Source organism: Xenopus tropicalis, chromosome 3, assembly GCF_000004195.4.
Source record: "Xenopus tropicalis strain Nigerian chromosome 3, UCB_Xtro_10.0, whole genome shotgun sequence".
NCBI lineage: Eukaryota > Metazoa > Chordata > Amphibia > Anura > Pipidae > Xenopus > Xenopus tropicalis.
In genome coordinates this window covers 88,721,929-88,736,708 of record NC_030679.2, presented here as the reverse complement: position 1 = coordinate 88,736,708, position 14,780 = coordinate 88,721,929, and the positions used below count along the sequence as shown (strand labels likewise).

The following is a 14,780-nucleotide window of genomic DNA, read 5'->3' as shown; positions in this document are numbered from 1 at the left end:
CTTGGTGCCAGGCTTTTTGAGCTGTGAAAAAGGGAGACTGGAGGGTAGATAGGAGCAGGGAGTATAATGTGGTGATCAGTTTTTTGGAAGAGGGGTTTTGAAGGGTAGTTTCAAGCTTCGTGAGCACAAAAGGGACTATGGTTCTCTGGAACTGGTGTCGGAAGGCTTGTTGGAGTTGTAGGTATGAGAACCAGGGTAGCAACTCTCCTGTGTCTGTATGTTTGATCTGGTCCCTAGGTAACAGGGCCCCGGCATTGGTCACATCTCCCAGTGTACGTATGCCCCAGTGAGGCCACACTCGGTATGGGGCAATTTGTTGAAAGTTGGGTAAGTAGGAGTTTCCCCACAATGGCAGGCCCGGGGACATGATTGGGGGCTTCAGTTTGTTTTAGTATCTTTTGCCATGCTTTGTATGGTGTCACAATGACTGGGGGATTGGTTTGGATATCTGATAGTTTACGGAATGGGATATATTTCAATGACTCCATCAAGCTAGCTAGGGTTGCCTGTAGTGGAACATTGGGATTGGTAAGATCAGGAGAGAACCACCACTGGACATAGTAAGCCTGTGCGGCTAGGGAGTAAAATTGCCAGTGTGGGAGGCCTAGGCCGCCCTCTGTAGTTGGTGCTCTAAGTTTGGCTCTGGAGAATCTGGGAGGTTTGTTGGCCCATAAGAAGGCAGTCTGTGTTTTATCTAGAGAGGTGAAAAATTTGGGCGAGATGAAGATAGGCGAGTTATGGAAAATGTAGAGAAATTTAGGGAGGAATATCATCTTTAGCAGGTTGATTCTGCCTCAGATAGATAGGGGGAGATTGGCCCATATCAACAGTTTCTCTTTCATGGTTTTAAGAATAGGTTCTAAATTATTGGGAATAAAGTTGCTCAGCTCTCTTCGTACTTGAATGCCCAGGTATTTAAATGCATCAACCCATTGCAGGGGGGGTAGGAGGGAACATGCTGGAATCCATATTTGGGTCTATGGGGAATATGCTAGATTTATCCCAATTAATTTTCAAACCAGAGAAGTACCCAAAGTGTTTCACTATGCGTAAGACTGTCTGTAGTGAAGCCCCAGGAGAGTCCAGATACAGTAAGACATCATCAGCATATAGAGATATACATTCCTCCACAGCCCCCAGTTTGAGACCTGTTATGGCTGGAGAGTGTCTGATCAGAATGGCAAGGGGCTCTATTGCTAGAGCAAATAGGAGAGGTGACAATGGGCAGCCTTGTCGTGTACCTCTGGATAGAGAAAACTCTGGGGATAGACATCTGTTTACATTAACTCTAGCTGTTGGTGCTTCATACAGCATTCCCACCCATTTAATAAACTGTACGCCAAGGCCAAACCTCTCAAGAAGTTTCAGGAGGTAGGGCCATTCGACAGAGTCGAAGGCTTTGGCTGCATCAAGTGAGACTATTGTGCGTGAACCTTTATTAGTATGGTTGGCATGAATATTGGTAAATAGCCTGCGAATATTTATATTAGTGGATCTGTTTGGCATAAAGCCTGTTTGGTCGGGCTCAATTAGTTCTTTGATTACTGATTTGAGTCTGTTAGGATTTTCGCAAATATTTTTGCATCCACATTGAGGAGGGAGATGGGTCTATAGGAGCCGCACTCCAGTGGATCTTTGCCCTCTTTAGGGATGACTACAATGAGGGCAGTGTTAAAGGAGCGAGGGAGTTTGTTCTTCTCTGTCGCATCCAGCAAGGTTTTGTGTAGCTAGGGGGAAATAAGTTCTGTAGATGCCTTATGAGGCATGCACTTTCACATCAACAGTAGCAAGAGCCTGCTATAGGTCCCATGATGACATTTTAGGGTTTTTGGAGAATTCTTTAGCATCTTGCAGTCTACTCCTGAGGTGAACTTGCTTGGACGGCCAGACCTGGGCTTGTTGGCCCTTGTTTTGAAAGTCCTCCACTAATTTTCAGACAGTAGAATTGCTGATTTCAAATGCTTTTGAGATATTTTTATATCCTTTACCAGACTTATAAGCTGCTACTATCTTCTTTCTGAAGGCCTCAGGCCGCTCTTTTGATCTCCCCATGGTGTTCACTTTCACCGTAACAGTCAGGAGCACACCAAACTAAATGTCTGAGGTTTAAATAGGGCAAACCTCCTTCAACGGACTGAAAGGCTTTATATGAGTCTTTTGGCAATCTGGGCTGTTTTATGTGATATTTTTATAGAGACATCTAAAAGTTTCCCTTTACTAAATGGAAACTTGTTTACAAATGCTTTTACTCTACGTAGTAACCCATTCCAACCAATTGGATTGGTGATTTGCTTTGTGTTATGCCTGCTGCACACTAATGAAAGCTGATTGATTGCTGTTGGATACTGCACTGTGGCAAATTTACCCAATTTGTTAATTTCTCAGAATGATGAACCTCTTCTTTCTAGGACCTTAATATAAACACAAGCGATAATCTAGAGCCTCAAAATATATATTAGTAGGTACAGAATTATAGAATTATCATTTTCCTGGATATTTTCCACTGTGTTAAAGGAGACGAAAAAGCATTTTATTGCCAATAGGATAGCCACAATAGTGAAGCTAGAATGCTTTATTCTGCAGAAAACTTTCCAATATCAAAAAGTTAACAGCCCTAAAAAGCCCCTTCTGTTTAAAGCTGGCTATACACGCACCAATATTAGCGATATTTGCTGCGTGTATGGTGGATCGTTGAGGCGATCAATACCACAAAAGCCTTGGATATTGGTCATCTCAATGATCAGGCAGGACAGAAGATTTTTATCAGGCAGTGTTGAAGCGTCCGAGCAAAAGCATGCGTTTAACCCTTTCCCTGCCAAAGACGTAGGTACTACGTCGGTTTAAAAAAAGCAGTTGTATGCCACCGGCGTAGTACCTACGTTTTTGGTACTAGTGTAATTCTCTCTGCACCGGCGGCAAAAGCCACCGGTGCAGAGAGTCAGCTGTGCCCCCAACCCCCTCGGCAAGGAGCCAAGGGGGCTGGCAAGTTGGTCCAGCGATGCGATCGCATCGCACGACCTACTTACAAGCAGCAGACCAATCGCAGTGTCTGCTGCTTGTCGAGTCTGTTCCCCTGCTTCTTGCTCCTCCTAGCTCCGCCCACTCACTTCCTGTGCTGCGAGGACTGCAGAGAGGACTGCCTGCCTGCGATCCCTGCTGGTAAGTGCTCTTTATTTGCCTAATACACACACTTACACACATTTACAGGCATTTACACACATTTACACACACATCTACACACTTTAGCATACTTTTTTTTTTTTTTTGTCCGATTTTGCACACTCTAGCACACTTTAGCACACTTATATACACACTTACACACTATCACACAAATTTTAGATGTGTGCACACATGTATACACAATTTTTTGTGTATACAAATTTATTTTTTTTTTAACTTTTTTTTTTACCCCTTTGTCTAAAAAAATTTTTTGTCTAAAAATTTTATTTTGACACCATGACTATTGGATCTATTATTCTAACCACTAATTACACTGTCATGTGACTTATTTTGTTGTGTCATCGATTTACACAATTTTTGTGGTTTTATTGCATTTTTATCCCTGTATAACTGTTCCTAATCTGTTTTTAGCATAGCTTTGCCATGCGGTACTTTGGTGTAGAAAAATAACTTTACCTATTTTGAATTCCTCAGAATATGTACTTTCCAAAAATATATGGTTTTCTGGGGGTCCCTGTGTAGTTTGGGGGTGTTACACATAATACGCTGTCAGGGGGCTCTGTGTGCAAAAGCTGAGTTGGCAGGCGAGAAATCCTTATGCACTATTTTCTTTTTGGGTTCAGTACATACCGCAGACTTTGGTATATCTATGCATATTGGGCATCAAACTGTTCAGTAGGCCTCTGGTGTTCCTATTTGGGGTGTGTTGCCTTTGTACGCAAGAAATTGTGTGAGATAAATGCGGCAAATTGCAATATTTTTATGCGATTTTCTCAAATGTCATAAAAACCACTAACTTTAGGAAAGCTTTGCAGATTGGTACTTTGGTGTAGAAAGGACTCTTTACCCTTGTTGGATTTGTCAGAATGTGTACTTTCCAAAAATATATGGTTTTCTGGGGGTCCCTGTGTAGTTTGGGGGTCTTACTGCATATAATAGGCTGTCAGGGGGCTCTGTGTGCAAAAACTGAGCTGGCAGGCGAGAAATCCTTATGCGCCATTTTCATTTTGGGGTCGGTACATACCGCAGACTTTGGTATATCTATGCATATTGGGCATCAAACTGTTCAGTAGACCTTAAGTGTTCCTATTTGGGGTGATTTGCCATTGTATGCAAGAAATTGTGTGAGATAAATGTGGCAAACTGCAATATTTTTATGTGATTTTCTGAAATGTCATAAAAACCACTAGCTTTAGGAAAGCTTTGCAGATTGGTACTTTGGTGTAGAAAGGACTCTTTTCCCTTGTTGGATTTGTCAGAATGTGTACTTTCCAAAAATATAGGGTTTTTAGGGGTCACCCTACATTTCTGCAGCTTCCACCCCTCATAAAACTGCCATGTGTTTATGAATTAGGTAAAGATAAGCCATGAAATTAGTGTGCACAAGGTATATTTGGGGGTCTCTAAGTGCCATGTGCTTTGATAAACCTATGTACAGTGGGCATCAAACTGTTCAGTAGACCTCTGGGGTTCATATTTAGGGTGTTTTGTCTTGGTACCTAATAACCTGTAGAAAATAAGATGCTGCATAAATATGCCATAAAAATCGTCAAACTTAGGAAAGCTTTATGGCTTGGTACTGTGGAGTAGAAAGACATGGGTACCCATTTTAGATTCGGGGGAATGTGTACTTTCTAAAAATATATGACTTTCTGGGGTGAATGTACTTTTTACTAGCTTTATCCCGCATGTAATGATGTAAATGTTGATTTTGCAGAAGCTGAAATGACAGTACATATGGGTATATGTTCACATTGGGGCCCCTACATGCCACATTCTTAGGTAAACCTATACATATTGGGCATCAAACTGTTCAGTAGACCTCTGGGGTTCATATTCAGGGTGTATTATCTTGGTATCTAATGACCTGTAGAAAATAAGATGCTGTATAGTGGAAGTTTTGAGGTGATTTTTGGAAATGCCATAAAAATCGTCAAACTTAGGAAAGCTTTATGGCTTGGTACTTTGGAGTAGAAAGACATGGGTACCCATTTTAGATTCGGGGGAATGTGTACTTTCCAAAAATATATGACTTTCTGGGGTGAATGTACTTTTTACTAGCTTTATCCCACATATAATGATGTAAATGTGTTGATTTTGCAGAAGCTGAAATGACAGAAATGATAGATCATATGGGGGTATGTTCTCATTGGGTCCCCTACATGCCACATACTTAGGTAAACCTATACATATTGGGCCTTAAACTCTTCAGTGGGCCCCTGGCGTTCATATTTATGGTGTTTTATCTTGGTACCTAATGCTATGTGGGAGATAAGATGCTGGAAACTGGAAGCTTTGAGTGGATTTTTGGAAATGTTATCAAAATTGCCAATTTTAGGAAAGCTTTGCGGCTTGCTACTGTGGAGTAGAAAGACATGAGTACCCATTTTAGATTCGGGGGAATGTGTACTTTCCAAAAATATATGGCTTTCTGGGGTGAATGTACTTTTTACTAGTTTTATCCCACATCTAATGATGTAAATGTTGATTTTGCAGGAGCTGAAATGACAGAAATGACAGATCATATGGGGGTATGTTCACATTGAGGCCCCTACATGCCACATACTTAGCTAAACCTATACATATTGGGCATCAAACTGTTCAGTGGACCCCTGGTGTTCATATTTTGGGTGTTTTATTTGGTTACTTTATGACGTTTAGGAGTTAAGATACTATAGACTGGAAGCTTTGAATCGATTTTAAAAAAATTTCACAAATTTTGATAAAACCAATAACTTTAGGAAAGCATTGCGACTTGATAGTTTGGAGTAGACAAATAGTTGTGCCTATTCTGGATTCCCCAGAATCTCTTCTTTCTAAAAATGTAAAATTTTCTGGGATAAACTTTCTGTTAGTGGAATTTTTGGCCTTGAAATCTAAAGTATGCAGCTTTCTGGAGCAGTGCTTTGGAAATTTGGTAGTGTACTGCTGGGAGTTTTTGACCTATACAAGTGAGAAATCTCCATAAAACTATATATATTTGGTATTGGCATGTTCAGGAGACATGGGACTTTCCAAATCAGTTGTAATTTCATGCATTAACTAATTTTTGTTTCTGGTGCATGTGTTTATATTATGGAAAATATGATTTTTTCATTTTTTAGACATTTAGAAGCCTATATCTTGTTACAGAATTGGAATTACACAAACATTTTACATTTTACCATATTTTAAAAGCTTAGGTTGTCCTGAAAAAAACAATATATAGTTTTCCTGGGTAAACTAAAAGTCTCCCCAAGGAAAGGCCCCTAAAGTGAAACAGTGCAAAATGTTCAAAAACTGTCTGGCAGTAGAAGTTCCGCTTTGTCCAAAACGGCTGGCAGTGAAAGGGTTAAGGCTGAATCACCACATGGGGTAGAATCCCTACAGTTTCTACCTCCATATCTGACTGTTCAGCCCTGGACTTAATGGAGGGTACAGACTATTTTTCCTGCGACCAATGGTCGCTGTGCCAGAGACACGCAGCTCTCTCCTCTCTCCCCTCTCCTGCTCCCCCCTCCCTCAAGAATGCTTAGAACTCACTCCCCCCCCCTTAGGAATGTGTATCTGAGCCAATGGGGAGTGGTCAGAACTAGCTTCCATTAGCGGCCCTCCACCATGTAGGCCAGAAAAATTCCAGCCCTCGGTACCAGAAAAGTTGGACAGAACTAATGTACCGAATAAAAGGAAAGAAATGTGGTTTTTCTCCTCACTGATGACTCCAATGATGAGCAGCAGTTCTGTAAGTTCTTATGGCTGTATTTACATAGACCTGAAAAGCCTACTTTATAAATATACTTTTTCCAGTTGATTCTATAGGAGTGTTTTAACGTTGTGTCTGTTCCGAAAGTAATACTTTATTCAGGTTGGAAGTGCTGCTTAAAATGTTAGAATATAAGACATGAAAGTCTGTGTTGCCATTTTGATGTCATTTCTGTTACAAGTGGTTTCTAGTTACCATAGAGATCAATGTAATTTCACTTAAGTTTTTCAACTCTTGAGAAATGGCAAGAAGATAGTGTAAGGAAATAATCACACTGCCGATTGGAAATGTTAAAGCAACAGTGTTCATTGCTTTATAGTGGAGTATCATTTTCTAGAATTGCTCAGTGTTTGTATGTGATTGGTTCGTCTGATGTAAATTTGAGGTACCACCAATATATTAATGCATAATCTATTAATTTGATTTTATATTTACCTGGATTTTAAGTAATTTTTTTCTGGTCACCTGAATGGTTCAGTTGTATGTAATTTTTTAACCTATAACTGGTAAAGATGTCTTGCTAATAAAATTATAAAAGCCATGAGAAAGTTGCTGTTGAGAGCCCCCTGCTGCTTAAACAAGAGGCCAGTTTACACAGGACTAGCTATTAGAGGGGACCTGACATTGCATTTTTGCACATAATTTAAGTGCCTATCAATACAAAATCAGGGTTCATTTTACAGCCCTCCAGCAAAACTAAAACACATCCCCCAATATGTTTCCACCTAAGACACCCAATTCTGGTCACTCCAGAACAAAAGCCTTCTCTGCCCTACCCTAACACTATACACTTTATATCTGAAACCATTAACTTGCTTTGTACCACTCTTTACAAAAAAAGTTGGTGCTAATAATGCAGCAAGATTACTTGTCTTCAGAGGATTACTACAATATGCAGGGCTAATTACTTTTATTGTAGCTTACTAATGACGCACCTTTTGATGCCCTGAATCCTTCTGTCAAACAGCATGTATCCTCCAGAGCCAGGTTCCTGGCACTCTCTTCTATAGCTGTTTGTGAATGGGAATGGCAGACAATGTTATCAGGCAGCTACAGTCTGAGCAAGTGAATCTAAATAGGAGTTCTGAGACCAAGAGGTGTGGGAAAACACAATGCTTCTAACTGTAGAGAGAAGTACATTGGGATCATGGACTTTTTTTTTTTTGCTTCATGAAGATTGTGCTTTACTCCAGTCATAACGCTACTTTGTTACTGATTGATGAAGCATGTATCATTTAGACCAGTGTCTGCCATCCCTAAACCCTTCTACCAAACATGTGTTGAGGGGTGACAAGTAAATATAAAGGCCTTAGAAGACACTTTCAAAGAATTAAACAAAATAGTTTACTTTGCCTATGCTTTGAAAAATGGGATATTTCTTGAATGTAATATTTTTTTCTGTTTGAGCTTTTGAGGGAAATTGTAAAAGCTTTGTTTAAAAAAAAATAGGATATTGGAACACTTCAAAATACCTACAGACTACTCCCTCAGATTAGTTTTAGGTTATGGCACATGTAGCATTTGGGACTTCTCTGTGCCTCCTGTCACCACAACAGGCAGTTTTTAATCTAAACACCACACAACTGGGTTACTGCTCCTGGAAAACCTTAGGGCCTTTTATTACATAACCCCATTAGCTACATTTCTCTAGTTCACAATGATGGTGGAAACCTAAGCAAAAAGTACTTATACAGAATGTTTCCATGTTAGTTATTTTCTAAAGTATTTTATTAGGTACTTTAGCAACAATCAAACCTATGGAAACTTACATTCTCAGATATAAAGCACTGCAAGCCTGAGGCCATTTTACTTCTGTAAACACAGCAATACAATGATCATCACGTTTCATAGATTTGTAAGCAAGCGTAGAACAAATCTTGCAGCATCAGACTTTCAGTTGATAGAAATTGACAAGGTAAATTTTTAAATTTGGACTTTAAAAAAAGATACTATCTTGTGGTTACTTATTTGTCTAAAACCCACTGTACAGTACTAGTTATCAGCTCTAAGCGCATATCTTGCAAGTAATACGCAATTGAAAAGCGCTACACAAAAGCAGACTTTTTTGTTTTGGAATATGTTTTGTAATATTGTTTTATAGAAATTGATTTCCTTGTAGGAATGAAGATCATTTTGAGAAAAACTGATTAATACATCCCAACATTTTGAAAATAGAAAGAGGGGCAAAAGGAAATGGCGTGCAGCGCAGCTTAAAAATTTTGGCCATGCCCCCTAGATGCCACTCCCATTTGACTTAATTTGGCAGGTTATTTAAAGTTCGAACACATTTCTGGGGGTTTTGGGGTCTTGTTTTATGTGTTACAGTTTTGCTAAAAAAGCTGAAATTGCCCTTTAAGCTGCAATTCTCCATTACCCCAAGAGACCTGTTTAGCTTATTAGTTACAATTGTGTATCAGTGCCAGTGTGGCTTGTTAACTTTCTGGGCTCTCTGCCAAAAGCCCACTTATTTAATTAAATTTGAGAAACATTTGTATCTAAATGCAGGTGAAGCTTGTTACTTTACTTTCTAGGTGCTCTGCCAAAAGCTACTTTTTAATTAAATTTGTATCTTTTTTAGCTCAGTGTAGGAGATCAAGGAGAAATGAGGGACTTTTCAATAAGAATCCGGGGCTGCAGGTTGAGCTGTCAAAAGAGGGACTGTACCGTGAAAATCGGACAGTTGGGAGCTATGATAAATACACTTCCACAAATCCCATAGATATAAATAGGAAATGTTGGGTTTTTTCTGTGGTAAGCTCTAATCTCGCACATTGATAAATCAGCCCTTTAGGGCGAAGACACATGGAGCTACTAGTAGCAGCTACTTGCAGGGTCGGACTGGGCTGCCGGGACACCGGGAAAAATCCCGACACTTACTTGCGCTCCCCCTGCCCGACCGCTCCTGCCCTGACGTGTTAAATTAAGCGCGTTCGAGGAGGATGTCGGGTGAGGGGCCCTGCGAGGGGGGTCAGGGGGGGCCTGCCAGAGGGGGGAGGAGGGAATTAGGGGACACGGCCGGCGGGGGCATCTGCAGGGCCCCTGGGGCGGAAGCCCCGGTGGGCCCTTCACCCCCCCAGTCCGACCCTGGCTACTTGTCAGGGATACAAAATAGACAATGCTGATCATTTACTGATAATTGGCTCTACGTGTGTTTTAGCAGAGGCAATTCTCAGTATTGTCTATGGCAGGGTATTTTCTGGTGTTTAGTAGCTGTTAAAAAGTAGCTGCTACTAGTGCTCCATGTATCTTCAACCTTAGTGCCTGTATAAGGCGTTTTGTACTAGAACACGATTTTTTTTTGTGGGGAAAAAATTGAATTTTTCAACATTATTATCATTATGCGTCAAAACCAAGAAAATATGCAAATGTAAAAATACACCATCTAAAGGCTAATAAGGTCATGTAGACATCAATGGGAACTGTCCTAGGCAAATTATAACTTTTTAATTTGTGGTTTTACAGATTTTTTTTTTTTTTGCACAAATGATCTTAAAGGAACAGTAACACCAAAAAATGAAAGCGCTTTAAAGTAATAAAAATATAATGCACTGTTGCCCTGCACTGGTAAAACTGGTGTGTTTGTTACAGTAACACTACTATAATTTATATAATAAGCTGCTGTGTAGCCATGGGGGCAGCCATTTAAGCTGGAAAAAAGGAGAAAAGGCACAGGTTACATAGCAGATAACAGACAAGTTCTGTAGAATACAATAGTGTTTTATCTGTTATCTGCTATGTGCCTGTGCCTTTTCTCATTTGAATGGCTGCCCCCATGGCTACATAGCAGCTTATTTATATAAATTATAGTAGACTTTCTGAAGTAAACACACAACTTTTACCAGTGCAGGGCAGCAGCACATTATATTTTAGTTACTTTTAAGCACTTTCATTTTTTGGTGTTACTGTTCCTTTAAGAACATACTAGAAACCACGCAAATTAAAGCTTTCGTGTTCAGCATTTTAATTTGTTGATGTTTTTTCGTGGTTCAAAAACCTCTCAAACAACAATGTTGCTAACTCTGCCTCTTAGTGTCTATACATCCTCTGCACATTATGCCCCACAGGCAACTCCATAACTCCACTGACCTCTTTAGATATTAAATTTTATTTCTTTGAAAATCTAGCTCCTAATCATGTTGTATACCATGTAAAATGAATAGTTCACCCTCTATACGGAAAGAGTTGGTCAGCCCTGGCCTGGAACGTGAATCCCTATGTGTTAGTCTTCAGTACTTTCAGTTAATTGTACAAGTGAACAGATTATTTCATGTTCATCATACCTAGCTGTTGAATTGCTAGTGCTTGGATAACATTTAATATTTTTTATCCTTCACTGAAAAATGTTTTATTCACTTTGGCACCATTTAACCAGCTTTTATTTTTTTTAGGACACTCAAAAGGCAAAACAGTTCCTGCCTTTCCTGCAGAGAGCTGGTCGCTCTGAAGCAGTTGTAGAGTATGTTTTCAGTGGGTCCAGACTCAAGCTTTATATGCCAAAGGAAACCTGCCTTATCACCTTCCTCCTGGCTGGTAAGTAAGCACTTGGTAAAGTCTCCATGTGTCTGAACAGAAATCAGCAGCTAACCACTGTGTTTTGCAGTACAGCTTATGTTTGAAATGCATTTTCATTAAAGACCTTTGCAAACTCTGCACTGGTGACTTCTCAAACAATAGAGCACAAGAAAATTGCTATAACACCATTTCACTATTAGCCCTATCAAGCCCCCCCCCTCCCATCCATGTCCAGATGCAAGAAAGGCACAAGCCTAGAGGGAAATGTGTGGAGGGTAATGGTTGGCAGCATTGTGTGCCTCCTGAGTTATGGTGACATTTTATTTTATTCAGGGCCCTAACAAAATAGTTTTACTTAAACTCATGTATGTAAACTACAATGACAAAAACCCATGGAACTAAAAGTAAGCACTTCAATAAAAAGGTCAATAATGTCTGCAGCTATGAATGTTCAACAACTAAATGTATTTGTCCCTATAAAATGACAAAATATTTTGAATTGCTTTTGCATATGCTTCTCTAATAATTTTAATGCTAAACTGCTATAAAACTGGACATATGAGATGGATGATTGCAAAGGCTTTAACATTTTGATCATCTCAATACAGAAAAGCTTTGCTATGCATATTTCTTTACATTTGCAGATGCCACGTTATCTCACTGCTAGATTATATATTTTATTTCTTACTAGTTGCAAGTCTTGTTAACACCTTCTAGTTAAAACACTGCATTGTGACCTTTGATGGCATACCTTATGTTGGTTATTATGTCATATATTTTGTCTGTTCTCTTTTATAGCTATTAAAATTAATCTTCATATTATGTGTATAGATGTATATACACTTTTTAATGAAAGAAAATATAACCTAGCAGTGTTCTGGTTTATTTTCATTTCATGGTGAAATGTACTATTCTGTTGCTGTCAAGATTTGTCTGGGCCTAGAAAAAAACAGCTATTAACTTCCATGTCTTGCATGTGACTGATTCACTGCAAAGCAGGATAACTGGATGCCATCTGCTGCATGTTACTAATCAGTATATTGGCAGGATTTTAGGGTAGAAGAAGGGTTAATAAGCAACTACTCCACACTTCGGCAGGCTCTACGGGAAGCCATTTTGTTCCTTGCTGTGTTTTTATGTATATTTAATATTTCCCAACCAGCCATGACCAGGAGAGCCTGTTTCGTGTCCCAGGATAATATCCGTTTTATTCTCCAGATTAGGAATGCATTGTTGCTGCTCTCCCACTGTCACATGTATCAGTGTGGCTTTATTTGCAAGGTCACAGTTCTGTCTGCACTACTACTGCCAGCCTTCCCTGAATGCTGCTCTTTTTGAATTGTTAAACATGCAATAAATGAAAGAAAATGAACACAGATAGTGGTGCAGTCCACTTACAGTACTTTGTCTGTTGTTCTTTGCCTTTTTGTGTGTGCTGGAAGCATGTTTCAGTGTGGGCATCTTGCCCTCTGCCCTATAAGGATCTTGTCTTAAGAGGCGGGATGCTTCTGCATACTGAAGCGAAGTAAAACATTCATGTTTGTGACTTGACAGTACTATTAACAGTTTCATTGATCTAACTACCTGCACCAGGAGCTAGCTCCCAGGAGTCAAATTGTTTCACACAACTGGAGTGCAAGTTCTATTAACCCTCGCCTTTGCTGGGGAAGCTTTTTTTCTATGGTAGAGGGCCCTTTAATGGGAAATAGCAAGATGGAAATTGTTTCTCTAAATACAGAATGTAATAAATATTAATACATAACCAGTATTGATTACTAATCTAAATTAAACATCTAATTGTTCTTTTTGTGGTCATTACTCCTTAGGGATATAGTAAAATAGGTCTGTGCTACCTTGATGTACTTTGATGGTAACTTTTTGGCGCTGCTGGTACAAGGTGGCTAATGGCCTGAAATTGGTCAAATATGCACTGATCTCCCATTGCCATTAGCACCCAGCTTAAAGGAGAAGGAAAAGCTAAGTCACTTGGGGGTGCCAAAATATTAGGCACCCCCAAGTGACTTTAATCGCTTACCCTGTATACCGGGCTGGTGCCCCTGTTCGGAGAAAACCGCATCAGCCCGGGGTACCTGCAGCGCTTCCTCTTTCTGCTTCGCACTTGCACATGCGCAATAGAGTGAGAAGCCGAATTTTAACATAGAAGTCTGCTTTTCACTCTTATGCGCATGCGCTGGCCCAGGTATTTCGCTGGCAGAAGAAACACGGAAGAGGGAAGCACTCGATCATGGTACCCCGGGCTGCTGCGGTTTTCTCCTAACAGGGGCACCAGCCTGAGGTACAAGGTAAGTGATTAAAGTCACTTGGGGGTGCCTAACATTTTGGCACCCTCAAGTGACTTAGCCTTTCCTTCTCCTTTAAGTGATTGTAATACATTTTTACACTAGTGACAATAAAAAATAAAATTTGGAACATGGCTGTTTTCCTCAGGTCTATAAAAAGCTCTCAGTATTTTGAGTGCAAAATGTCTCAAAAGATGTATTTATTTATATGATGATACTACATGGCTAAAAGTATATTAACAGGCCTTCTATTTGTAAAATTGTGTTAGCAACACACATGCTTTAATAAGACAGTATATCATGTAGACCAGGGATCCCCAACCTTTCTTACTCGTGAGCCACAGTCAAATGTAAAAAGACTTGAAGAGCAGCAATAGCATCATAAAAATTCATGGACATGCCAAATAAGGGCTGCGATTGGCTATTAGGCAGCCTCTATGCACAATATCAGCTTACGAGAGGCTTTATTTGGTAGTAAATCTTGTTTGTATTCAACCAAAACGTGCCCCCAATTCAGGAATTCAAAAATAACTACTTACTTTGGGGGCACTGAGAGAAACATCCAAGGGGTTGGGGAGCAACATGTTGCTCACGAGCCACTAGTTGGGGATCACTGAGGTAGAGCCTCCAACCAAAAACTTAAAAGTAGAGCTGGTTGTTGAATGGCTCAGTGGTTTTCAGCATCTTAGGATGCAAGCTTGTCAACTAACTAGTTTACACTTCTGTTTGCTAGTGCTGCCCTGGTAAGTGAAATAATTGTCTAGGAAATGTCTAGGAGCAACTACAGTTCAGTTTTTATGTGGTAGGCAACTCAAACCCCGCAATGACTGCTTCACAAAGTGACTGCCAAGGGCTGAAGTATTAGTGCCCAAAAATTTCTTCAGAGAGAAACTGACTGGGAAGTTCCACACTATTTCTTGAAGCTACATTGACATAATAAAAGACTAACAACTGTTTTCTATGGCTTTGCAGCTACACATATGCTGTACTTCAACCTCTAAAATGCCAACTGTGTCAACTGGCCTTTTGTAAAAGGCAACCCAATT

General features: G+C 39.9%; 1 protein-coding gene across 1 annotated transcript in view; it reads left to right on the top strand.

Annotated features, from left to right (window-relative positions):
* The window catches only part of snd1 (staphylococcal nuclease and tudor domain containing protein 1), a 387,013-nt gene that overhangs the window by 183,824 nt on the left and 188,409 nt on the right, over positions 1–14,780 (top strand). The window contains exon 15 of the mRNA NM_203852.1: positions 11,311–11,452. Within this exon, the coding sequence (NP_989183.2) occupies positions 11,311–11,452 (142 nt within the window). The remainder of the gene's footprint in view (positions 1–11,310; positions 11,453–14,780) is intronic.